Source organism: Alosa alosa, chromosome 8 (assembly GCF_017589495.1).
Source record: "Alosa alosa isolate M-15738 ecotype Scorff River chromosome 8, AALO_Geno_1.1, whole genome shotgun sequence".
NCBI classification, from domain to species: Eukaryota; Metazoa; Chordata; class Actinopteri; order Clupeiformes; family Clupeidae; genus Alosa; species Alosa alosa.
The window spans coordinates 5,566,641-5,594,548 of record NC_063196.1 but is presented as its reverse complement, the minus strand read 5'-3'; the positions used below and the strand labels follow the sequence as shown (position 1 = coordinate 5,594,548).

General features: G+C 42.6%; 2 protein-coding genes across 4 annotated transcripts in view; both read left to right on the top strand.

The window, feature by feature from the left end:
* The first annotated feature begins 219 nt into the window (after positions 1-219).
* Positions 220-7,486, top strand: hsp90aa1.2 (heat shock protein 90, alpha (cytosolic), class A member 1, tandem duplicate 2). The gene is made up of 11 exons (XM_048251023.1): positions 220-439; positions 1,986-2,135; positions 2,386-2,752; positions 3,209-3,342; positions 3,621-3,977; positions 4,160-4,325; positions 4,538-4,728; positions 5,483-5,630; positions 5,836-6,104; positions 6,313-6,646; positions 7,025-7,486. The coding sequence occupies exons 2-11, from the start codon at positions 1,986-1,988 to the stop codon at positions 7,132-7,134; spliced, it is 2,226 nt and encodes a 741-aa protein (XP_048106980.1). The 5' UTR covers positions 220-439; the 3' UTR covers positions 7,135-7,486.
* Positions 7,487-8,301: 815 nt separating this feature from the next.
* LOC125299660 (serine/threonine-protein phosphatase 2A 56 kDa regulatory subunit gamma isoform-like) overlaps positions 8,302-27,908 on the top strand; it is a 45,432-nt gene continuing 25,825 nt past the window's right edge. Inside the window, exons 1-3 of one of the 3 annotated variants that reach the window (XM_048251029.1) lie at positions 8,302-8,436; positions 9,140-9,199; positions 13,555-13,717. In XM_048251029.1, coding sequence (XP_048106986.1) covers positions 8,401-8,436; positions 9,140-9,199; positions 13,555-13,717 — 259 coding nt within the window. In that variant the 5' untranslated portion in view covers positions 8,302-8,400. Of the gene's footprint in view, positions 8,437-8,937; positions 8,957-9,139; positions 9,200-13,554; positions 13,718-20,458; positions 20,689-27,908 lie in introns of those variants that run through there. The other 2 variants (XM_048251031.1, XM_048251030.1) reach the window with 2 other exon arrangements.

Sequence of the window (27,908 nt, the reverse complement as noted above, 5' to 3'; positions counted from 1 at the left end):
ATGAAAGTGCACTGATCACATTGATTTAACCAGAACATTCTTTAAACCACGTGGGTGCATGAAAAAGCAAGTTTATAGAGGCGGTTACAAAACTATGTGAAGACACACCCCCTACAAAATCCTTCAATGCTGTTAGATAGGGAAAGGCGTGGTTGCATGATTGACACGAATTTCTTCCCTCCTCGGTGACGCCCTATCGGTAGGGGTGAATTGAGAAGATTCCAGACGGTTCTGGAAGCTGAGTTTCTCGAACACTCTGAAGGGCAGTATAAAACCGGACACAGTGTAGCGCACCAAATTCTATGCACAGGACACTTGTCATTACTGACAGCGTATGAGAGTAACCTTACCTCGGCTTGGCAGGACGTCTGCAGAGGGTGACGAGAGCAACAATTTGAAAGAATTTGTTTTTGTCAGCTGTTAAAGGGAACTCATTCAGGTAAGAAAACATAATGAATGATAGGTTAACCTGATGATGAGCTTCAAATGAAGTGATGATCAGTAGCTACGTTAACATTCGATAAGTTAACGTTACAGGGTTAAATGGTATCATTGATTGTAAGTTATTGAAAATGCTGCACAATGTGTCTTAAATGACAAGAAACAAATATTTCTGGACAAAGTGCGTTCATTATGTCAAGACATGGTTTGCAGGGTAGCCTAAACGTTAACATTACCCAAATCGCATAACGCCATCTAAATACGTTAATGAGCTGTCTAACCTAGCAAGGCAGTTGAGCATCCAACACTGGACACCGCAAAGAAATTGCTAACTTATCTTCCAGCTATCCTAGCTTGAGATAACGATAGGCTACTCTTCCCATTCCCAAGGAGGAGTCACGATAGATGAATAAGCTATGCTAGCCCAAGTAGCCAGGTTTCTATGATGCTAGCTATCATAGCAAGGATAAGTAGTTGCCTGTAATGTTAATGTTATTATCTTGCCAGCTGTCATTATTATGACACAGATTACAGTCCATGTAAAATGAATAACGTTTGTGGATCCTTTACTAAACTTGAGCTGATGTTAGGTGGTGGTTATCTGGCTATCTGGCTGGTAATATATGTTATAATATTCACTTAAACATTAACGTTACTATTTCATTCTTTTAACATTAGCGTTAACTGTGATTGACTATCAAACCCCAGTGGACTCTTCACGTGCAGCTTTATCTGGAATTTACGATTCAGTTGGGTGTTAACGTTAATCGGCTTAGTCTGGTAATTTGTCTAATATTCATTTTATTACGTTTGGTTTTTCTTGTTGATTGAATGTAAGCAGTATTTTAAACGGTTATTACGAAATGTTACAACACACCAAAATGAGCGTCTTCGTAGTAACGTCGCTGAATGAGATGCGCGCCTGTGGAAGAGACTAGTATTTTCTAGAAGGTTGTAATTTACCGCGTAAACCAGAAGGTGGAGTGTATCTGGCTGCGCCAAACCATGTGGTGCGAGGATTTCGTGACTGAGTTATCGAAGTCTTTTTAAAATATATGGTAGCCTATTATAGTCTAAATACATTTTGATTATAAGTGCGCTCTTTCAAGAATATGTATCGCCAATATAATAATAATAAAGAGATTTAATGACTTAAACCTAAACATACATTTTGATTATAAGCGCAGTTATAATCAAAATGTATTTTGACAATAATAGGCTACCAGATATTTTAAAAGGACTTCGATAACTCAGTCACGAAATCCTCGCACCCATGTATATTGTAGATTCACGTGCAGCTTTTTTATGTCGACCAAATTGCTGAACTGGGTTCCCATTTTTGTCCCAGACTCCTTATTTGTAATCGTATGTTGAGGTTTAAGTCATTAAATCTCTTTATTATTATTATTATTATTATTATTATTATTATTATTATTATTGTGTATTGCAATTGTAAATGTTGTGGGAATGATATTTGGAGTTATATCTGCTTTATAGCAACTTTGTAGAATTTGTCCTGAAAGAATGGCTTTTTCCCCTCATAGATGCCTGAACCACAGGACCAGAGCATGGAGGAGGAGGCCGAGACCTTTGCCTTCCAGGCAGAGATTGCCCAGCTGATGTCCTTGATCATCAACACTTTCTACTCCAATAAAGAAATCTTCCTCAGGGAACTTATCTCTAACTCCTCAGATGTGAGTAGATGGTCCCAACAATAAGTCATCTCTTTCACCTAGTTTATAATGAGACACCTTATGCCTGCACACATGGCAAGATAAACTGGTAACTGTCAAACTGATGTTTTTTATTTTATGAATTGCATACAATAATTAAAATAACAAACAAAGCATATGAGGGGAATATCAGGTATATTTTTTCTAATGTGTTTTGTTGACGCTTTTATTGCTATCTGGTGACCATTCTGTATGCCCACTCATTTTACAGGCTCTGGACAAAATCCGCTATGAAAGTCTTACAGAACCAAGCAAGTTGGACTCTGGTAAAGACCTCAAGATTGAGATCATTCCCAACAAAGCCGATCGCACCATCACCCTCATCGACACTGGCATCGGCATGACCAAGGCCGACCTCATCAACAACCTGGGTACCATCGCCAAGTCTGGCACCAAGGCCTTCATGGAGGCTCTGCAGGCTGGAGCCGACATCTCCATGATCGGGCAGTTTGGTGTGGGTTTCTACTCCGCTTACCTGGTGGCAGAGAAGGTGACAGTCATCACCAAACACAACGACGACGAGCAGTATGTCTGGGAGTCTTCCGCTGGAGGCTCATTCACCGTCAAAGTCGATACAGGTAAGACCGCAGCCTGATTGCTCTGATAAAGGCTATGCGTGACAAAACCAGCAGTGGTAATGTTGCTATGAGGCAAATATGTTTATGGTGTTTGGCAGTCGCTTTTGTCCAAAGCAACTTATGGTATATAAACATTACGTTATTAATTATAATAATAATACAATAATAATAAAACATACTATATTAATCATAACAACAAATATATCAACAATAATAATAATTATAATAATAATAAGAAGAAAAAGAATAAATGAAAGGGAGTTTTCATATTAGCAAAAAGCATAAACATACATACTACAACACTGTAAGAGATTTAATAAATGAAGTGCAAGGTGAACAGATCTTAAAACATTTCTTGAAATGTGTCACTTCCTTGTGAATGCCACTGATGTGGTACATCAACTTGAATTTCCTGTTCCTGTCTATACCTACACATGTTCCTGTCTATACCTACAGACGAGCCAATGGGCCGTGGCACTAAGGTGATCCTGCACCTGAAGGATGACCAAACAGAGTACCTGGAGGAACGACGACTCAAAGAGATCGTCAAGAAGCACTCACAGTTCATTGGCTATCCTATTACCCTTTTTGTAAGTATGTCCGTGGTCAGTAATACTTAAATGCTAAAAGTGATTCCTGACGATATTGCTCCTGGTGTCATAATCATTATAGTTATAGTCAGTCATATTGGGTAGAGTGATACTTTTTTGCCGTTATCGTTCTTCGTGAGAATGTCCCTCAATATTTTACTGAAGGAAATACACCTTGATAACTTGTTTTAGCTCTATCTTTAGTCCCGCTCTGTTCAAAAGAGATGTTCTATGCCAGATTTGTCAGTGTTATCACCTTTTCCCATGTTGCCTCACAGGTGGAGAAGGAGCGTGACAAGGAAGTGAGTGACGACGAAGCAGAGGAGGAGGAGGAGAAAGAGAAGAAGGAGAAGAAGGATGGAGAGGAGGAAGGAAAGGATGCTGACAAGCCTGAGATTGAGGACGTGGGCTCAGACGAGGACGAAGACCACGACCACGACCACGACCATGACCATGACAAGTGCGGAGACAAGAAGAAGAAGAAGAAGAAGATCAAGGAGAAGTACATCGACCAGGAGGAGCTGAACAAGACCAAGCCTCTCTGGACCCGTAACCCTGAGGACATCACCAACGAGGAGTATGGGGAGTTCTACAAGAGCCTTACAAACGACTGGGAGGACCACCTGGCTGTCAAGGTAAATGACACCCATCTGTCATTTATTTGTACAATATTTATTGTGTTGTTGACTGCACGTTAGACAATAACCTTTATGCTATTTAGAATTGTCACATAGCAATATGGAAAAATAACACTTTTGGCGTTGTGGCAGGTTATTGCACTGAATAAAGCACCATGTTTCCTGATTTGTGTCCACAGCACTTCTCAGTGGAAGGACAGCTGGAGTTCCGTGCCCTCCTCTTTGTGCCCCGCCGTGCGCCCTTTGACCTCTTTGAGAACAAGAAGAAGAAGAACAATATCAAGCTATATGTGCGCAGAGTTTTCATCATGGACAACTGTGACGATCTTATCCCTGAGTACCTCAGTAAGTGCCATCACAGAGCCTCTATGGGATGTTATGGAATGGTATTATGATTCTATAGTAATGAAAGATGAACCATTTTCCATTTAGATTATGTGTCTTAGTGAACATAACCCTAAAATATATCTATATATATGTCTAGAGTGTCATCCGCTCAACTTTGGTTTAGGTTGTGTATATTCATGCATGTGTGTGTGATCCCTGTTCTCTGCCAGACTTTATCCGTGGTGTGGTGGACTCTGAGGATCTTCCCCTGAACATCTCCAGAGAGATGCTTCAGCAGAGCAAGATCCTGAAGGTCATCCGCAAGAACCTGGTCAAGAAGTGCCTGGAACTCTTTGCTGAACTGGCCGAGGACAAGGACAACTACAAGAAGTACTACGAGCAGTTCTCCAAGAACATCAAGGTACATTGTCTATGCCCCATCACCCATCTCCTCAGCTTGGCCGTCCATTGCATCTGTTGAGCAGTTGGCTAAATCTCTCCAGTCCTCGAGAACGGTTTGGTGTGTCGTGGTGGAAATTTCAAATCCAGTCAGCTAGTGGTGTGAAGCATCATTTAAGCCTGACAGCAGGGTAGACAATCCCTCGTTGTTCCATCTGACTGTCCGAGGAGAGCTGAAACCTTAGCAGTCAATTGTTAGCATCCTGGGCACTGCCCTGCTAACCTGTTAGCATCTGCCACCTGTCTGATCCTCTCACGCAGCTTGCCTCTCCCTAAACCTGGGCCAAGTAGATTAGCACTGACCTGAGAAACTCACCCCCCTCCCCCCTCCCCGGAGTCCACTGAAAGGATTAAGGGGAAGAGAGGGGATTTGTACACCCCACTTCTGTCCATTCGTTTTTCTTCTCCAATAATTCGTATTACTGAAATAAGGGCAGGTTTAGCATGACTATAACGCTCAAAACCACAGCACAAAGTGAAAACGTAGTTGGACATGAACTGACATTTTGTTAATATCAAGTGAAGGGCCAAGGATATTAGGCCTTTGACCTTGAAAATACATTTACAAAAATACCATGGCAGCTGTACAGTGGAATTAGTTAAAAATATTTTTTCCAGTTTATAACATCAGTTATGATCGACTTACCTCTGCTTGATTAAAAATCATAGTCACGATTATTTAAAAAAAAAAAAATTATGTGGTTTTATCTCTGCAGCTGGGCATCCATGAAGATTCCCAGAACAGGAAGAAGCTCTCTGAGCTGCTGCGTTACTACACTTCGGCCACCGGAGATGAGATGGTGTCCCTCAAAGACTACGTCACACGCATGAAGGACACTCAGAAGCACATCTACTACATCACTGGTTAGGGAAATATATCAGTTTTTGTGAACTAGCTGATAACTTAGTCATACAAAGCTGGTCTATAAGTATAAAGGCTTTTGCAATTCTTTGTAGTTGCTTAACGATTTCAGGAAAACCTATCATTTATAAAAATAACCTACCAGAGGAGTATGCCATTGTGGCGACACTGGACTGTGTTGAAAAATGTTGTACATTTTTGTTTCAGGTGAGACCAAGGACCAGGTGGCCAACTCGGCCTTTGTGGAGCGCCTGCGTAAAGCTGGCCTGGAGGTCATCTACATGATTGAGCCCATTGATGAATACTGCGTCCAGCAGCTGAAGGAGTTTGAGGGCAAGAACCTGGTGTCTGTGACCAAGGAGGGCCTGGAGCTGCCCGAGGACGATGAGCAGAAGAAGAAGCAGGAAGAGAAGAAGTCTCAGTTTGAAAACCTGTGCAAGATCATGAAGGACATCCTGGAGAAGAAGGTGGAAAAGGTGAGGTTCTCTCAGGACACCTCATTGTTATTGGGTTCATCACACCTCCATGTTGTATGTGCATGAAATAAATGCACATATACGAGGTTAGGATGTCACTCCTTTTCCAGTGTGTGAACATATGTGACATAATAAGTTATTAGACTCTAAGCTGCTCACATTATTTCACTAGAAATAATATATTTTTGTTCTTCCTCTGTGCTTCCAGGTAACAGTGTCCAACCGTCTGGTGTCCTCTCCCTGCTGCATTGTGACCAGCACGTACGGCTGGACGGCCAACATGGAGAGGATCATGAAGGCCCAGGCTCTGAGGGACAACTCCACCATGGGCTACATGGCCGCCAAGAAGCACCTGGAGATCAACCCCGACCACCCCATCGTTGAGACGCTCAGGCAGAAGGCAGAGGCCGACAAGAATGACAAATCGGTGAAGGACTTGGTGATCCTGCTGTTCGAGACGGCCCTGCTGTCCTCTGGGTTCACCCTGGATGACCCCCAGACACACTCCAATCGCATCTACAGGATGATCAAACTAGGCTTAGGTGAGAACTTCACTCCTTATCTTATAGTTGTAATAAGATTCAACAGCATGACTTCCTAACCTGTACATTGCCTGGGTATTTGACATGTTCCTGTTAGTCCGAGAGTCCAAATGGGCCTACGTGTGCAGTTACATCAGATTTATATACTGTATATGAAAGCCAAGCCTTCTTCATGGTAAAAACTGAACACTTGCATCATTTTCAGATCCCGATTTTCAGACATTTGTTTCACGTTTTACTACTATTCTCAGTCCTCTTGATGAGCAGATGTAGGTTTGGGCTGCCCTCCTAGGCTGAGAGAGGATCTTAGATTAGATACTAGTTACAATGGTCCCTGTATGAGTTGTCTGACCCCTGTGAACTTGTATGTCCCTGCAGGCATCGATGAGGATGACCTGACCACAGACGACACAAGTGCTGCTCCCATAGAGGACATGCCTCCTCTGGAGGGAGATGACGACACGTCCCGAATGGAGGAGGTGGATTAAAGCTAAAGCCTGGAGTCTGCTGGGCAGGAGACCTCCACTTCAGTGCTGTAAATGGTTGTAGGATTTGATGTTCAAATGATTCCTGGAATGTCTTTCCCTAGACACCCCCCCACACACACACACACATACACACACACACCATTCATTCCCCTCCCATTGGCTTGACCAGATCAAACTGCTATTCCTTCATGACGTCTACCTTTTTTTGTATTGAGTTGTGTATTGCTTTTGTATTTATTTACATTCCAGGTTTGCTTTTGTGTGTTCAACTGTATTGTACATATCAAATTGATACTGTAACTTTAATTGGGGGGACCCACAAAATAAAAGTTTACCATGTCAGCCTCTTTAATATCCTGGCCTGTCTTTCTGATTTGTATGTACATTTATGCAGACACTTTTATACAAAGTTATAATAATGCAACAGCCTAAATACTACAATACTACAATAAATACTACCACAAGAAGATGAGAGTGCAGAAGTTAAAGTGATAATCAAAGTGTAGTTGAAGGTGATGGTGGTAGGAGGTTGAAGATAAATACTGGTACAAACGTTCTCAGACTATTATTTGATTGCACTGTTTATAAAATTGGATTTCTCCGAAGGTATTGGCCCACATCAAGGATGGAGTGGATATTGTTTTACATGTTTACAAATCAAAAGATTATTTCCCCCCATATTGACAGCAAGGTAAAAAAAACAACTCCTGGCTATGTCCATTCCTGCAAGTTACACCTTTTATAATTATGGCCACCAGATGGTGCTAGACTTCTGTCTTCGGGAGCGACCTGCGCTAAATCTTCAGATCCTTGTAAAAAAAAGGCCGATTTTGGACGAACGCACAACGCGAACAAAACTCAAATCTAAAATGTAGTCTGCAAACTAAATGCCACTGGTAACGTGATAGTAACGCGGTGAGTTACTATTATAGTTATTGCAAATGTTATGTTGACATTTGACTCACTTGCATGGACTCGCATATAAATTGTTAGCCTGTGGATTTAGGTACTTTACATACCTACATCCGTAAATTTCTGCCCGCTTAAGGGAGAAAGTCTTTGATCCTTGATAAAAGTCTAGAACTATTTTTGTAACTCGGAGGATAAACCAGAGCGTAGTAAGGCTGACAGCCAGAGCGCTGGGTCACCTGACAGAAGTGTACCAGCCTATCATATGTTAGGGGAGAGGCAAACCGCTACAGTCGGACAAGAGTTGTCAGGAGTGGGCTCTAGTGAAGAGAGTAAAAGAGGGGCGAGGAAGAACACATGAGTGCAATGCCGAATAAAACGAAAAAAGATAAGGTAGGTTTAGTTAATACGTCATGTTGATAATAGTACATTTCATTGAAAGTGTGCCTACTTTTTAATTCATCCGCTAAAATGCGAAGGCCTCGCCTGCATCTCATGTCTTCCCGAGGGTGTCAGCCATCCACGGTATTCGCTAGCTAGCTTCCAATTGATAGCTAGGAAGCTAATGTAGCCAACCTCACAGCCTGCTATCAGTTTGTCAAAGGACACATATTTTTCATGACACTTGCTAGCAAAATAAAGTTTACTGTTGGTTCAGCCGTTGTTGGCCCGTTTGGAATATTATGTTTTTAGTCAAATAAAACTCGTTGTGACATCTGAATAACTGTAATGTATTTTGGTGTTCTCTAATTATCTGGCTAGCTTGAGGAGTGGCCACTTGCTATGTAGCTGGATGAAGCTACGTTACCTTGGTGCAGAGCTAGCGTCGTTAACTATGGTAACCAATTACTTGGCGGTTGTGTTAGCTAGGTTGGTGTTGCGTTAGCGAGGTGGTTGCAACCTTTACTGCAAGGTTTGTCGACTATTGTCATGTGTTTGTTTTAAACATTACTGTGATACATGTTGACACATTGGGAAAATAGGCATTTACAAAAGCCCCGTTGGAGCTGACAGCTTGCTAAGTTATTGTTCGCTAACAACCTATCGCTGACGTTAGCCGTCTTACCACCCGGCTCTTTTTCGTCCTTGTTTCCAGGAATCACCAAAGTCTGGAAAAGTTGGCAAAACGGGCGGTCAAGAGAATGCCGAACACGAGGTAAGGGATTATGCATTTTAAAAGCAAAATTATGGAAGTATGTCTTTAAAACCATCACACTGAGCTATAAATGTGCCAGCTAAACAGCGTCCCCCCGGTAATTTAGCCGAGATGAGTGTACAGTTCACTATCATACATGATAACCAAGATGACATTAGCATCCCGTTTGGACCGTCTTGGACGCAGAGATTTGCCTCGAATAAATTCAACATAGGAAGTGCACCACGCCCAATAATTCGGCGAAAGCGTCTTCGAACTGTTTGATTTCAAAGACTGTTGTGTTTTTTGCATTTCCCATCACATTAGGTGGCAGTAACGTTAACGTTAGCTACTAGCTTGCTGCCTAGCTAACGTTAACGTAATTGCACCAGTTCGTCTCAGGGGACACCGGTGCTCACCGCTTACGGCATCGGCTGAAAACTTGAGCGTCTTTCTTAATTACCTAGCATTAGTTGTTAATAATAATAATAATAATAATAATTCATTTTATTTGTATAGCGCTTTTCAAATACCCAAAGTCACTTACAGACCGGGAAAACAAAGGACAACAGTACCACATACACACACGCACACACACACACAAGAGCAGCAATGAATTGATGAATAAAAAGTAAATCACAATGGTACATGCACCAAAGAAAAGAGCAATAGTAGAATGAAGAATGAATAATAATAGTACAGACATCCAGGACAAGATATGGGCAAAAACAGTCACAATGGGGGTCGAGTTGCAGGGGGTGACTGGGTATGAGGAGGGGAGAGGGCAAGGGGATGGTTATGGTTGTGGGTAGGGGAGGTCGTAGGCTTGTGAGAAGAGGTATGTTTTTAAACGGGATTTGAATGTGGAAAGTGAGGAGGAGTGAGTTCCAGAGTCCGGGTGCTGCTGAGAAGAAGGCTCTGTCGCCGAAAGTTTTGATGGTTTGGTGGTCAGAGTGAGTGTGGAGGAGGATCAGAGGGCTCGGGAGGGTCGATTGGGGGTGAGGAGATCGGACAGGTAGGACGGGGCCAGGTGATGGAGGGCTTTAAAAGTCAGGAGGAGTATTTTGAAGGTGATGCGTTGTTTGATGGGGAGCCAGTGGAGAGCGAAGAGGACAGGAGTGATGTGTTCACGGGACCGGGTGTGGGTTGTTCCCTATGTTGTAGGTCAGAGTAGTGTGCATTGTCCATACAACAACACAACACAATGTCATGTGCTCCTCGGCTGTGTGTGAGTGTATTTAGTCGTCACTCAGGGAACCTCAAGGCACACAATCAAGGGAGGCTTAATTCAGCTCAGATTATCTGCGTTGTAGTCTCTATGCTTAGTAGATCTATTGGCCGTTTTTTTTTAATAACCTGTGGACGTAAAGATGGGTTCTACTCTGGGTGTATGGGTGAGATGAATTCTGCTTGCTTTTTATCTACTCTAATATGCTCCATTACAATATGCAAACAAAAATGTAATTGGCCGTGAATTGACATGTCTAAACATCAATTCCATTAGTTATTCATTAATTGATAGACAGGGCATGTGGAGCTACAAACACTTGGATCCAGTTATTTAACCAGGTTCCACTGGACAAAATCTGACTAAATCTGAAAGTCCCAGACCTTGTTGCACTACTCAAACATTGCCCCAGTTTGCAGCTGGTTCAGTTGATCAACTCTTGTCTGTAATTTAAATAAGCGTAATACTATTGTATGTTCTGTTTATAATCTTATAAACAACATAGATAATCAGCACATACACTGGTATTAGGCTTGATAAACAGTCAGTGTTGCAAAGTATTCTGAAAAAGCCTACTCGGGCAATGTGTGTGTGTGTGTGTGTGTGTGTGTGTGTGTATGTGTATGTGTATGTGTATATATATATATATATATATATATATATATATATATATATATATATATATATATATATATTATATTATATTATATTATATTATATATATATAATATGCTTTAAAACTTAACTGTTACCATGTTAGTCGCTTTGGTTAAAAATGCCAAAATGTAATGTAATATCGATTCATTCTCTACCTGGGCCTACATACTGTAGGTCTCTCTGCACAATGATGCAATGTTATTAACCAGTTGAGCTATACGTAGGCCTACAGTGAAGCTCAAAAGTATGAATATTCATGCAAGATTTCGGTTACCGTGAATTTTTATTTGGCCTGTAGGTTTGCAAAAGGCAACACATTGGGTGTGAATAATTTTGGCCGTCTCAACTGCACATGAGCAGAAAGGTGGTGGCTTGTATAAGGGTGCACTGGGAGCCTCTCCTCATCCTCAGGGAGCCATAACACATCTAAATATTGTCATGGATTTTAAAGGCCTGAACAAATGACATTGTAGCAGGCATTACATTGGCAGGCATTACATTTGATCTGGAGCAGAATGACTCATTAGTCATCTTTGTTTAGTTTATTGTCATTCACAAGGCTGCATTCAGCACTCTTCCTTTAACAATTAGGCTATGTTAAAGGTGGGTGTGGGTGGGAGTGCTGTGGGTTTCGCATGCAATAAGTCAACACCACCTATAGTAATAGTATTATATTTTTTCTCAACTGGTTGTTAGATTTGTACTTAATAATGTGGTCTGTTTATGAGCATGGTCCCATGACGTGAGGACTTGCCTCCCTCTGGCTGTCTGATGGGGACTGTAGAGGCAGAGGCTGTAAGGGAAGACCAGCTAGCCTAAACCAGTGCAGAATAGTGCCACCTGGAGGACAATACTAATAAGAATGGAATTTGTTGCAAAGTGGTTTTAGCCTGGAGATTTCAGATCCAAATCTGACGCTGAGCAAATTCAAATTGTGCTCCCGTGAGAATTCTGCATTTCCAGGGTATTTAGATCAGGATGTGTAAACACAATATTGTGCCTTATCACTGTGGCAATGTTATTAGAGATTTGCTTTGTTGATATAATATATTGTGTCCATTCTCCAACAGTTATTGGTTAGTCGCTAAAGTTGATTGAGAAGGGGTGTGTGTGTGTGTGTGTGTGTGTGTGTGTGTGTGTGCGCTCGCTCATCACCAATTGTTCCCTTACATCTTGGGGTCCTAATCCAGTGCGTCCGCTCCTCTCTGTGATCTATAATGGCGTGATCCATTTGACCATCGTAATCATGTTACAAGTAGTAAGTTGTCTGAAAAACCGGAAGGTATGCAAAATTATGCAACGACACGCCCATTTCAAGTAAGTTGTCTGACGAGAAGCAATCTCGTTCAAACCAGAGGACCCCCAAGTTCGACGGACAGTTCTTGCGATTTGAAAACAAACATAGCTACGCCCTCTGTTTGTGTTAAGTAGCTGTGCTGTTTTACTCTTCTTTTAACTGCTTATCAAATGTGAATGTCCATTTCAATTACTCATACAGATTCCAATGCCTTAAGGGTATGTTGTCTTGTTGTTCGTGGAATGTGTTGTTTATCCGTTCCGTTGGTGTTAGTTAAAGTGGCTAGCAATGTTGCTGTGTTGCTAAAAACAAACGCTAGACAGCGCTACGTTACTCACGGTGAATACCATGCTCTCCGACTCATTGTGTTGTGATGAAAGTAAACACAAACCGGAAACACGTATAGCTCGATCTTACGAGGAAGTGACGGCGTTTCACAAGTTACGGGTTATCACAAGCCATCACCACGGACAAATGGATCACAGGATAACTGAGGAGCCGCTAATACAGCTGCCCCTTTCAAATTGAAATCGGTGCGCTGCAAGCTGTGGCCTCATTAGTGTGCACTTGGAGAAGGCAAAGATTAGATGACTGACTGCAGCCCTTTGCTTTACTCTGCTCTGCTACATCAAAGCTTAATGAGGCTGTCTGCCAGCAGACCAGAGAGCTGCACACAAAACTGTAGGCCAACACCTTATCGTGCTCGAGATGGATTTTAAGACTTAGGCTAATTATATTCTGGAAGGCTCCGGTGTTGTTGGTATCATTTTAATGAGTGTAGGTGTTGTAGTAGGCTTGCAAATAACCCCTAAGCAGAGTTTGGAAATGAACCTTTTAAAATGGAAATATCTACCAGCTACCACTGACAGACAAATGGTCAGATTCAACAGCCACTCAATAATCAACCATTATTTTGTGTCTGAAATGTACCATTTGCCTGATGGATGTTGCTAATTTCGAACCCTGTCCTTAACAGCTTTGAAACTTTTATTGTAAATCTGCCACACTACACGATGTGGAATATGTGAAGTACTTTGAATAAAGTTGATGCCCCCCGCAGATTGTTGTGGTTTGAACAGTTTCGAAGTCTGCTTCACAAAATATGTCAATTATGCTCAGTTCATAAAGGAAGCATTGATTGATGGCACACTGTTCCTCATGCTACTGTGGTGCCTGGTCTCTCTACCTGCACAGGGTTCCAACAGGAAAGGCAGCAACAGCGTCCCACCTCCCACCCAGCTGCTGAAGGGGAAGCAGAGCGGATCCCAGACGCCCGTCAAGAAGGACAAGCGCCCCAGCTCGTCCAGATTCAGTCTCAGCAACAACCGGGAGCTGCAGAAACTTCCCGCCTTCAAAGGTGAGCTGGGCTTACACGCATGGACAGACACCCACCCGCACACACACACACACACTCACTCAAAAGGTAGGGTATTTGCTGTAAAATTGCATGGTTTGGGGCATTTGTGCAACGTAGGATATTCATGCAATAATCTTGTGTAGGGCTGCGTGTTTGTAATGAAGTGGCTTTGGGATGCTCAGTGTTGTTGAAGGCCGAGGAGTGTGTCACCACCTAGTCTTTCATTCTCTCCCCAGACGCAGGGTAGTTAAGGCTGTATGTTGCTGTAAAGGCATAGTGCTTGAGGGTGAAAAGGGTGATTGATGGACTGATATTGCAGTAGGTCCATGAATGAACGGGGCGGACGGAATTTGAGGGCCTTGAGAATACAACACTGTTGACCGAATCATGTGCTGCAGCAGCCTCAGGACGCAGCGGAGAGCATTAGCCATCTAAGCACTGTACCAAGACCACTGTCTTTTGTGTAACATAAGTGGTAGTAGTGTCAGGTCTGAACTGAAAGCAGGGATGCAAGCATGGCCATTAGCTCTGGCCAACCCCTGTGGGCCATCATGTGGGTGGTTTAGCCAGGGTGTCCTCAGACAAGGTCAGCAGACCTGTTCTTTCTGAGCTGGTTTCGTAACTGTCAGGCTGATGATTCACGACAAGGCAACATATGGAGTCCCACGGTCCAGTATCAGGTTTTCCTCCCCCATCTGATTTGTCCTCTTCACACACTTCACTTCAACAAGTTAACTTCGCATCAAGGATGAATTGAAATAACTCTGGTGATGGGCCCTTGTGGTGGTGGTGATAACACTGGTGGTGATAATAATTATAGACACTACGTGTATGATTTATGCTTCAATAGACCTTTATGTTCCTAACTGAGATGTTGCCATTCAGTATCTTTTTGATTTCATGATGACATTTTTATAATGGTTAGGTTGTTCAGAGGGGTCCCCCAAACACTACCAGTTCGGGTCAGTCCCATATATGCTTCTAAAGGCTCATTTATGTCTATGCATTAGAGAGGGGGAATTGACGAAACTTTCCTCCATACTCTGCGTACATTTAGTCTTTCCATGTTTTCTGAAAACTTCCGGATACAGACGAAAGCGAAGCAGTGTTTGAAATGGACAAATCTTTGTTGATACGAAAAGGCAGTACAAATCACACTTGAGGTCAACCCTGAGGTTGCAGCTCTGGTAGGTCCTCCAGTTCGGCCTCTTGTAGTCTACGCAGCCCTGAGGGTGCTGTGTTGCGTGGCCTATCACGCGTCCATAGCATTGCTCCTTGTCTGAAGGCCTGTGTTATGCAATGTGCAGTGTGGAGGATGTGGCCGCAGGCAGCACTGACTGGAGAGACTTTGTGCTGGATTGGCCCTAGCCAGTGCTCTATATTTAGGGCTAATCCAGAGATAACAGCCTAATGCCCCAACACCGCCCCCCATCACCATGGGACTTTATGCTGGAGAACCAGGGGCTACAGTCAGGCTCTCTCTCTCTCTCTCTCTGTTCACTCTCGCCCTACTTCTGCCTCTTATTTGTGTTCTTTCCATAGTTTTTGGTGACAGTTGGCCCTGCTGGGGACTAGACTGATTTCAGCTCTGTGGAGTTACTCTACTCCAGAAAACGTTGGCCAGTATCTTGGACAAACACGTTATTACACCATTGATCCGTGACTGGTGATGCTTAAGTCTTGGGACTTCTCTGGTCGATGTTAACTATTTTGGCAGTGAAAACGAGGATGCTTGGACCATAATCTTGGTGTTCTAAGCTGTTTTTTTTATTTCACATCGCTCCATATGTGCTATGTTGTTTGTGAGTCAGTTAGAAAATGCTTTGGCAGTCTTCGTGATGGTAGTGTTCCGCCAGAAAGTAGGGCTCTTAACTGTGTCCAGACATGAACTTAGCTTTTGGCACCATAGCTCTTTTAGTTCCTAAGATGAACCCTTAATTATTGCTGGTATGCCTCCTTTACCTCTTGTTCCTCCTGTGGTAAAGCCTTTACCTGAGGTGATTTTTTTTGTAATTTTTTTTTTATTTTTTTTTAGCTTAAGTTCCAGAGAATAGAGAGTTTCAGAGAATATCTTTATACCGAGTTCCAGATGGCATGTAAATGGACTTCCTGTTGTCCTGTGTGGTGGCCGATGAGCCTCCCATCTGATGCTGAAGCCGCTGTGTCAGAGGGCCTGTGCCATGGAGGCGTCTGGTCTGTGTCAGTCTCCGTGATGTGGACCGCTGAGCCTTGATTTTTGACGTGCCAGTTGGCTCGCAGAGCTGCATCTATTTTTTGGTGTGGTTTGGCATATGTGGCTCTCACTTTGTCTGTTTCCGCTGTCTCAAGCACAGCATATGTTTGTGGTCTCACATTTATCAAGCTAGTTTTGGATCACGCTTGCAGCTACATCTGAAGCATGCTGGAGGAGCTGAAGCATGCTGGAGGAGCTGTCTCGCAGGGCGCCCAGTCAGAGGCAGTTTTTCCCTCCGCACCCTGAAAGGAAAGGGGTGGTACCACAACATTCATCTTCAAAACTGAGAAAGAAAATACCTGTTTATTCTAACACTGGAGACACAGTGAGATTTCTCTCATGCGTAGATTGATAGGCTTTCAATAGGAGCAAGACACTTAATCCCCGGAGTTGTTCCAATTGACCCTGCAATAGGTGTCAGATGAGTCACTTTGGATGAAAGCGGCATTTAAATGAATAAAGAAATAAATAGAAATACTATACTATACTTTGGATGAAAGCGGCATTTAAATGAATAAAGAAATAAATGAACGAATGAATGAATGAATTAATTTGGGATCTTGCTGGTAGGCGATCCACTGAAGCGGCATGAGCAGTTCAGGCTGTGTGTTGAGCTCAGTGGGTCAGAGCATAAATCAGACCAGCAGTCTGTCTGGTGCTGGTGGGAGCCATGTGTCACTGTAGCCTGACTTCTGGCGCTACCTGCTGCCTGCTACTGGAACTGTAGAAAGAGTAATCACATGAGGGCGATCAATCTCTATCTATGCTGTACTAAGATAATGCGTCAGTGACACACATGTTTCACTGTCATCATAAACTTGTGGTGTAAAGAGCACGTGTTGTGACGTGTTGGTTAAAAAAAAAAAAAAAAAAAAAGATTTGGTGCTTTCTGCTCTACAGGTGGTTCTCTATCTTTCTGCTCTGCCATTTGTCTGTTTTTTCAGTCTGCTGTACAGGTGTTCTGTTTTGGTGACCGCACTGGTTATTATTTAGTAATGGCAGAGTTTTGTCCCGTTAGAAACACTGAATGCAAATCTTATGATTTGCACACATCAAAATGTATTATGCAGTTGCATGAAATTCAGTTGAGTTAGTTTATTATGGCCTGATCTTAATATCAGAGTCATGAACATTTCTGATATCAGACATTTCTCAAGACAGACGGCACACAAGGAAAATGGCTTTTGCACGATTTGACACTATTTGCTTGTATATTTACTTAGCAGATCCTCTTATTCAAAATGTCTTGCAGTGAACTAACTGTTGAGATGGTTCCCCTGGGGAAGTTTTAGGTTCCCCTGGGGCAGTTCAAGGTTGCCCTGTAAGGAGTGCAGTGGTCAGGGATCAGCCAACCACCATGTTATTTAAAACCACAAATAACAAAATGTGCATTAGGCTACTTGATGTAGTAATGTAATGACTGTCCGTCATGTTTGATTCGTTTAATTGTAGCACATATTGTGCACAGACCTTGAACCTTGAAATGTATAGCCTAGGCCATATCAGTGTCTACACACATAGTTGAGTTGCTGCCCGGTGTGTTTTACGATACTTCCATCTCCACTTGTGTTGTGTCTGTGTGTACAGTGTGTGTTTGGTGTGTGTGCACATTGATAGCCCTGTTCTGTAAAATTTTCCCCTCTGCTTGCCAGATTGTGTAGCAGAAGCCACACTGTGTGTGTCTGTGTGTGCGCGCGTGCGTATGTGCATATGCTCGTGTGTGTGTGCGTCAGTGGCGGCCGGTGGTTAAAAAAATAACGGAGGAAGGAAGGTGCGCTTGATTGGTGTTAGTGGCAAATGTGAGGTTGTGATGGTGTTGGTGGCATATGTGTATATGAGTATGTAGGCCGCCTACCCAGACACATTTATAGCAGCAGTATGTACTATGTAGCATTTTAACTGGCAATGTTGTGCAATAAATGCTGTTCTGACATTCTCAGGGGGGGTCTGATCTAAGGAGCTAGGCTAGCATGCAGCAGCCAGAAAAGTTGTGGGTTCAATTCTTGGCTTCCACTATTGTGCATTTGAGCAAGGCACTTAACCCCAAATTGCTCCAAGGACAATGGACTTTATAATATAATTTAAATATATAAGTCACTTTGGATAATAGTGCTAAATTAATAAATGTAAATAAATGTAAATTTAGGTCTGGGAAGTCAGGAAAGATATGTAGGCATACCTGTCAACATTTAGCTTTCCAAAAACGGGAGGTTTTTTTTTTTACGCATGCCAGTTATGTATCCACCAGCTGCCTGCCTGCAGCCTATTTCCAAAACTCCAAAGCTGCTTGCTGTCTGATTTGGTTCCGAGGACACAAGTTCAGTGTATCAACAACACTCAATAACAGTTTATGTGATGTGTTAATCAATTACATTTACAACAATTTCACAACTGGAGTAGGCCATTCAACTAGCCCGCTTGCTTACGACGGTGGGTGTATTTCATACACAATCTGGCAACCTGGGAAATGTCAGACTAATAGAAAAAATGAATGGATCAATGATTTTAAAATGAAGTTTGATGGCCATGCAAATTACGGGAGTTTTCCGGGAGAAATAACAAAACGGGAGGGTGCCGGGAGATGACCTTGAAATACGGGAGAACCCGGGAAAAACGGGAGTGTTGACCGGTATGAATGTAGGTCTAGTTATGAAATACTGTTTTCCAGATGTGCAAATTTATGGAAAGTCTGGAGGTTTTGCTCAATGTAATACATTTGCAGAAAAGACTATAATACTAAACATAGACACTTGTTTTATAAAACCATGTATTTACCATTAAAAAATAGACCTTACATGTGGTTATTTGTAACATGCTATTATTTTTAAAGTGAAGTCGCTATAATTTAAAGCCAGGTTGTAATAGCTAAGTGGGAATTTATACTCGAAAGGCAAATGTTATTGAAGACGTCATTAAAGGAATGCATCGTGGTCTGAAACATTCATTAACAATGTTCCCATCCAAAGATACAGTTAGAACGGCGAAAACAAGAACATATTAACAACAAGAACATTATTTAACAATTGTTTGTTAAGGCATAACTTGGATGATTATAACAACGCATGACTATCAAAAAATGTTTTATCACCAAATCCCTGAACTGTCCACGTTTGTGACAGGCCAGCAGTAGGCTTTAGCTGATTGTTTTCTGTGCTAACGTCACCAGTTAGCCATGAGTATTTGTCATACTATGTAGCATTCAGTAGCCTACACTAGCCTTACCATCTTTTTTTGGAACTGGTCTTCCTGCTTTGATCCTAACCTTCACACTGTATTTAATTAAATGTATAAAAGATGGACATTGTCCTCTGATTCCATTGTACTCTTTATTTCACAAGCAAAAAACAAGCGTTCTGTTCAACACAAGATTCTTAGCTGTATGACTGCAGATAACGTTCTTGCAGAGCTAGCTGCTCATTGGTCTCTGGCGCAAGAGGCGTTTATAATGGACTTCAATGAGGGGCTTGAGGAGGAAGCTCCTCCTTACAGTAATTTTCAATTGCAATAGGGGTGCTGTTGGCATTTTGACCTAGAGGAACGATTTTGTTCATTCAAAGTGTTCAAATAGTAATATTAACAGTAATTTATCAGATTAGGAATTCACTTTTTTTTTTCTCTGAAATTTTAGGGAGGGTGTTCCTCCCTTTCCTCAATGAAGGAGCCTCCTCTGGTGTGCGCATGTGTGTGCGCGTGTGTGTGTGTGTGTGCGCGTGTGCGCGTGTGTGTGTGTGTGCGCGTGAGCTTTGTGCCATTGCTCATGTGCTCTGCTCCAGGTACAGTAGTTGTGGTTTCCGGTTGCACTTCTGACACTGTGCCGAGTCTTTGTCTCGCTTGCTGCTCTCTTTTGCTCTCCCTACTTCTGTCTGTTGCTCATCTGAGATGGTAGAGCTTAGATGCTGATATTCCCTTGGGGGATGGTTGAATGGATCGTCATTTAGTTTTATTAATTGAGAACTTAGGTGTAGCAAGTCTTCATCTAATTTCTCAGGACTGCGTAAGCCCTGTAATTTTATGTCTGTTAGGAGAACAAACCACACGTGACCTTGATGGCTGATGAATTGGATTTGACTCTTAAAAAGTATTGGATTAATGTATTATTACTTTGTGTTTTTGAGATCAGTACTTGATATCCTTCCCACTGTCTTTAAAAGGGATAAGAAGCCAATTTACATTTTGACAATAGACAGTAGAGCTTTTTGGAAAGGCGTTTAATAATGTGACTATTAGACAGAGAGAGAGTGTGAGTGTGGATTGGCAGACCCAGGCTCTGAGCTTCATCAAAGCCAAGCTCCTCCGGCAGGGCTTTAAACTTCTCTCCTGAGGGAAGATTATTTGCCCTTTACAGGCAGTCCAAAAAGCCCCTACCACCAATCAGTTTCCTTGTCCCGCCCCCCAGCCAATCCCACGCCTCTTCTGCTCTGCAGCCTGACAACCGGGTCACGTGACTGGGCTGGGCCAATGGCTGCGAGGCTGTGGCCGAATGACATCACTGGCTCAAGCTGGTTCCCTCCAGCGGCAGAGCTTCATTTTCTGCTGAGAGTGTGCCGTGCTAAAATGGAGTCTGGCTCCTGCGCATAACCCACTCACTCTCCCTCACCCTGCTGCCCCTGCCCCTGCCCCTGTGGCTGGACCCCCCGTCCCTGGATGTTGGCATGCTCTAGAGGAGAGGTCGCCATGGTCCTGGATGCTTCCAGCTCCAACGGGCCCTTCCAGCCCGTGGCCCTCATGCACTTCAGAGGTGAGCAAGCAGCAGTGCTAACTGCTAGCTGTTAGCGTTAGCCTTTAGCGTTAGCCTTTAGCGTTAGCAACGGTGGGGAGAGAGCGGGGATTTTCTGGATCATTAACCCGAGGAGGAGAGAGTGGGAGACGGAGAGGGCCAGGGGAGGGGGTGATCGGGGGTCACTTAGGAAGAGAAGTCTGTGTGTGTTTGTGTGTGTGTTTGTGTGCAGCAGTCTGTGATTGTCTGTGATCACTGCTGGAGAGGACTAGTAGAAGGAAAGGGGCTGTGTGTTGTCATTCTTTTGTTTTCACACCGCTGGTCTGATGTGGAGCAAGCGGCTAGCTGGCTGGCTGAGCGCTCAGAGGCCTTCACAGGGGTCTCATGTCAGAGCTGTGGTATTAGTGGAGCTTCGGCTTTGGCTCTGTGTCCCAGAAGACACAGGCAGAGAGGAGAGAGGCGGTTTGTTTACGTTGCTCATTACTCGAAGAGAACCACGCCACTGCAACTGTGAATGTCTCACATAGAGAGAGAGAGAGAGAGGGAGAGAGAGGGAAGAGGGGAGAGGAAGGAGCAAGCAAACAGGCGGTTTGGAGGAGGACTCTGTGGTCAGGGGAGTGGAGAGGGCAGTCGTTTTACCGTCTCGCAGCCTCTCCCCTCCCCCACTGAGACTGCTGTTGTCAAAGGAAGAGAAGTCACAGTTTGTGGAAGTATGTGTGCTTTTACGTGTGGTGTTGCCCAAAGGGCTGCAGGGCATATAGTTGTGTGTGTGTGTGTAGTGTGAGTGTGCGTGTTTGTGTCGTCACCAGGGAGGAGGCCTTTTGTTTTGTTTTATTCTGTTCTGTTGCTTCCTCTCCTGAGCTGGAAGCTGGTCATTCAGAGGAGATTCCTCTTCCTGACTGAGCCAACACTAACACTCCAATGATTGGTTTGGCTGGTGTCTGTGTGTGTGTGTGTGTCTCTGTGTGTGTGTTTGTGTGTGTGTGTGTGTCTGTGTGCGTGCACGTGTTGTAGAGAATGAAGAACCTAAACAACCAGCCGCTGGTGAAATTCTGCATGGCAATGAGGTTGCACTACAGTCGCGTATAAATACCCTATTTGGTGATGATTTATAGCCCACTATGTGTATTGTGTGGCTAGGGCTTACTCTTATGTGAAGAGGCCTTTGTGTTAAGACATACTGTAGCTAGCCTAATTCAGTACAATAGATGTGTGAAAACATTAGCATTGTTTGGATTTATCACCAGTAGGGCTGTCACTTTACGTTCGAAAATCGATTGCACAATCGATTGGACCAACCAACACAAGTTTCGAAAACTAAAATAGGGAATCGATTTTAATCAAATATGTACACTATTAATTTTAAACGAATTAAACAAATAAAAAAATCTAGATGTAACAAACAAGCATAAAAATAACAAAGAATTCCAAAGTTCAGTAAGCATTGCGAAAGCTAAAAAGAAAATTCCCACCAATTTTACGCACTGGAAACAGCTGTTTCAATCGGCTGCTGTGCTGCTGGTTTTTTGCCAAAAAATTGAGGACAACGCAATCAAGCTGTGCGACATGAGAGAGACGAGTGATAGGCCCTAATAACTTGAGGAGTTCGATATGGAAGCACTTCAGGGTTTGGGTATATCAAACTATGGAGAAAGACAAAGTGGTATGCAAACTGTGCAGTCGTGAGTTCTACGTAGGCGAAATTTGTTTGACATTTCTAATTGTAAACGCAGCCACATTGAAGCCTGCAGTAATGTTTTTCACTGATGTTATGACAGTCCACTCTGCTTATTGTTTTTCGAGAATGTTGCACTCCTGTTTGTCATTGTGCACGAAACTTCCGCCAAGAAATCATCAGAAATATTGCTGGCTTGTAGCGCCTTCAAAGCCCCTTTACGTTAGATCCTAATGCCTGTTAGTTGTTAGTGGATTGGCCTATATTTGGCGTTGAAAATTGAAACGTCTTTAGACATGAAAAATCGATTTTACAATCGATTCAATGAACAATTATGTCTCAAGAATCGAACAGGATTTTTTCACAAAAGTGACAGCCCTAATCACCAGTTGTGAAGTAAAAAAATGTTTTAAATGATCAAAGAGCTCTGATCAAATTAACTCAGGGCTTGTATTACAAAAATTGGGCTGTTAAGGTTGATTAGCCAAAGCGATGAAAGTGGTGTTTAACTGTTCAAACGTAGAGACAGTGTTTTAAGAAGCAGTGAAAAAGCTGTTGAACATCTTGTTTTAAAGGGGTGGTTCAGGATTTTGGACATAGGACCTCATTTCCAAGTAAGCAAGTGTGACATTTATCAATGGAGACCTTTTTCAACATGTTTCATCCAGTCCTTCTAATTGCAGAGTTTGCAGTTGCTAGGCTAGTGCAAGTCATCAGTATGTGTTAGCCTGCCACTAAAAACAGTCTTACCCACTCCAAAGTACACCCGAGGCAAATTCCAGACAATTGATGTAAATGTCTGTGTTGATAGAATAGTGTTAGAAATACAACTACCCTCGCATCGCGTTGCAATAGTTATACTTTGTTCCCTGAAGTTGGTATTAGGCATTTAAGCAACGCAGCGGCGAACTGATATTACCAAGGCTATTACTAGGTATCCCCATTGGAGTACGCTTCTCTGTTTACTTTTCGGCGCAGTACTACTAATCAGAGCAAGTATAATTCCGCAGCTGCTAAGAAACTAGTCCCTCAAAATGTAATGCGATCATTAAAATGCATGGATAGAATAATGTTAGAAATAAAACTATCAACACAGACATTTACATCAATAGTCTGGCGTTATAATTTATTTGCCTCGGGTGTACTGCGGAGTGGGTAAGACTGTTAGTGGCAGGCTAACACATACTGATGACTTGCACTAGCTTAGCACTAGAAGGACTGGATGATATGTGTTGAAAACGGTCTCCACTGATAAATATCACATTTGCTAACTTGGAAATGAGGTCCTATGTGCAAAATCTTGAACCACCCCTTTAAGTTGTGGACACCCTGGGAAGGTGACTTTATCTGTGTGATTCTGAACGTACAGCCATACCAGCAAGGAAAGGGCTTGGGTACACACACACACACACACACACACACACACACACGAGACTGTGGCATGTGTGTCGTAGACTGTGAGTGTATCCACTGCATGCTGTATCTACTTACAAAACAAGGCTCTCATTTCCTCACATACCTGAAATATTCAGGCCCTGTGTGTGTGTGTGACCAGAAACACATGTCATGGAGAATGGCAATGGAGAGTTGGAAGCTTGGACACACACACACACACACACACCATTGGGCTCAACTTCTAAAGATATGGTGATCTGGTACGCTCTGGGATATGTTGCCATAAGTCCTTGTGATCATATCTGGTGTTCTCTGCACACTTAAATCACGTTAATGATCCTCTGAGGAGATGTCATGATGCATATTCAATTCAGCATCTCCTAATGTACAGGGCTCAGATCACACATCTGACAAGTTTTGCATTTTATGTTTTATGGTTTCATAGTTTTTTTGAATTCTGCTTGCATTGCATTGCATGTGTGTGTGTATACATGATGAAGACAGAGTAGGCATTGTAGCGGATTTGGTGACCTGATTTTGATTTAGGATGTTCGGTCACCTTAGACCAGTCCTGCCGCAATGCTGATGTCTGTTTTCTGTTTGTCGTGTTTAGTGCACATCCCCCCCCCTCACCTTGATGTTGCTTGTTACTTAGGAGAGAAAGAGAGATGGATACTATTTTTCACCCTGAGGGAAATTATTCCTCTGCACCTAATAAATATATATATATATATATATATATATATATATATATATATATATATATATATATATATAAACACACACGCACACACACAGTGAACAAATTGAGACACCCAGAGCAGTGGGCAGTCATTTCTACAGCACCCAGGGAGCAGTTGTGGTGGGTGTGGACTGGGGAGCTCTGTTCAATCACCGGTTGGGAGTCAACAGTCTGATTCCCTAACTAGTAGGCCACAAACCAGCGCAGCTTCAGGAACACATATGGTTACGTATGTAACCGTGGTTCTATGAGTTCCGGATGACCTCTGGCGGTCAGTAGAAACGAAATAGAACACAGGAAGTTAAAATTCCCAGGCACTGTGCAGAAGTAGGCTTGAGCTGTGCCATTTAAAATGTGAAAATAAGTTATCTTTTCAAATTTAGGATAAGTTCAGGCACATATTTCCTTGCTTTAAGGCGTCTAAACGACAGTAGATCATCCACAGGGCCTGGTTAGAAAACAAACTACAGTGGCATAAACAACAATACACGTAAACAAACAAGGAAACAAAGAGGCAAATTATACGGAGCTAACGGGCCAATCACGAAGGCGTCATAAACCACTCACCATGGCAGCCAAGAGACAGCCAAAAATTACACTAGATGGTAGTTTTGATCCAACGGTGCTTTTGGGAAACGCACTAGCCCGTTGCATTAGGGCAATGGTTCTCAAAGTGTGGGGCGGGCCCCACTAGTGGGGAATAGACATTTCAGGTGGGCCGTGATGAACAGGAGGACATTTGTTGTTTTTGTTTTTTTCTGTTAATCTTAATAATGTCCTTCTTTTTTTTAACAAGATCATTCAAAACAAAATAGCCACACACAAACATAGTAGTCATAAACAGACCAAACCAACACAGGAACCATTATTTTGCTGAATTGATGGGGTCAGGTGGGGCTTGAAAATTCCCCACTTCCAAAGTGGGGAATGACAGAAAAAGTTTGATGACCACTGCATTAGGGTAAGAATGTGCCATGACTCTACTGAACACTTTGGGCCTTGTTATCTTGTACACAGATTAAGTCCTAGTTTTAGACTAAAAGAGAGCTGCTAATGAGGTACTGTGGCAAGGAAAAGGGAGATTTTGGAACCTCTGTGAGCCTCTGCCATTTAAAGATGGTGTTTGTTTTGTAAAGCTCACCCTACAGTGGTGTAGGGCTGCAACAATAAGTTTATCAGTCGATTAGTTGTCAAGTCTTTAATTAATCGGCAACAATTTTGGTAACCAATAAACCAGTTTTAATACTTCCTTAAAAACCACAAAATTATCAAAAACAATTATACAATTAAATAACATATAAAATTGGTAAAAACTAAGCATTTGAGGCAGGGCTCTACAGTGCGCCCATTTCACTCGCACATGCGAGTAAAAATGATGGCGTGCGAGTGCAAAAAAAAATATTTAGACGCACTGGTGCGAATGACTTCTAACCATGTCAATGTGCAAACCATAGAATCACATCGCGAGTGCAGCATAAAAACTACACCTCCCATCAACGTTAGCAGTTTCGTGTTGTGACTCGCTAGTAGTCGCTTTTATCAAATCCAAGAGCGTACAGAAAAAACGGAAAGTTAGACTAGCCAGCCAAGATGCAAAGATTGAAGAAATTAGTTTTTCTATCCACCGAATTCATCGGATATAGGAGGAACAGGATGAGATTCTGAGAATGCAGTGAGAGAAGGAAAGGTAATTCAATACAATAGATGTAATACTCCCATTTTATTCAAAGGTAGAACGCTACTGACAACTCCAGGCTTCCACGCATTCTTGTTTGTTTACACCGAATACAAGCTGAAGTGCAAAACGAAAGTAGGCCTTGCCTTGAAAGTAGGCGTTTGCCTACTGCCCTCATCAATGCAGATATTTCAAATAAAAAATAAAAGGTTAAAAAAAGAAAATATCCTTGATAGCCTATGTTGGGTTTTGTGGAAGAGAAAATGGACTGTTTTAGTAGTAGTATTAGGCAGTATGTAGTCAGATAGGTCACCATGGGCATATTTGGATTAGCTACAGATGGATTCACAAATAAATAAATTAGCCTACATTTGGCAGGATACTTGATATACAGGCTTAATGCAAATATGGCAATGTATTATATTATTTTACATTAACAAAATGTAAGAAAATAGAACAGACTGAAAATAAAGTAGGCAAAATGTTGTCGGTCATTCTTAATATTTGCAATTGGTGCACTGGCATGTTTAACTGTTAGCTGCAGTGTAATGTTAGATTATGTGTAAGTTAAGTACAGAACTGACTGCGCCCAAATTTTTGTCTGTGCTCCTAAATTTTTTAACTTGGGCGCACAAGTGCTCCTGGAAAAAAATGTTAGTGTAGAGCCCTGATTTGAGGACATCATCTTGGGCTTTAGTAAACACTTATCAACATTTTTTATTTTTATAGACTAAACAGTTGTGTGAGTGTGAGGAAGGCCTTGGTGTTTGGACATTCTGGAGCCATAATTAAATGGCGGACAAAGTGCGTAGTCTTATCAACAAAGTTCTCGTGTTTGAACTGTGGCAATTGTTTGGCGTGTTTGATCATTGAGCTGACTCATTTGCGATGAAGGTCGTGCCTATGGTGCTAAATTAACAAATATATTTTTCCTAGTTATTAAATTAGCTTTAGTTAGACTTTGTATTTTGCACATCAGGGTCAATAGTCTGACTGGGAACTGCATTGGGCCTGTGGGGTGTGCAGAGGAGGAAACGTGAGCGTGGGTGTGGCTCAGGGGGATCATCAAAACTGCCGTCCGACCGTTAGCCTAGAGTCTAATGTTAGAGCCCCAGCGGTGTTTGCAGGTTCAGTTTCAGGTTCAGATGCCTTGGGTTTCATTTCCGCTCAGGCTCTCATCAGCTGGTCGCTGTGGTGGTTTAGGACGCCTGTCTGAATGTCTGATTCTGAAATTACACTATTCACTATGGTGACTCATACATTTATATCAAAAGCTTCACGGCAGTAGCAGTTGATCATTCTGTGTGGAAATCCATGGAATAGACAACATCTTATAATATGAAGGGTTCTCTGAAGTATTGAGGGTGAATAAAGCAGGTAGTTAAAGTACAGACAGGTCATTTTGAAATTCCTGGGAATTACTTTTTATTCGAATATAAAAATTAGCTGTAGTTTAAATTTGAATGCTTTTTGTCTAATGGAATTTTTCCATTTGGTATGACTTGCCTGGTCTGTGGACCCTTTTTAAATAGCCCTTTGCCCACTTTCGGGCCAAAGCTGGGTGAGCTAAGGCTTGTCGCGGCTAATCATATCCCCATTATCACTTCTGCGGCTTGATTGTGCCGCCGGGGGACTTCCTCAGGGCTACTGACCTGGGGCTAACTTTTAACCTCAGCATTACCCTCCGGATAGTCTGTGCTTTGTGGTGCTTCAGGCGGTGTCAAGGTGGAAGGTGAGATTAACAAGTCGGGTAA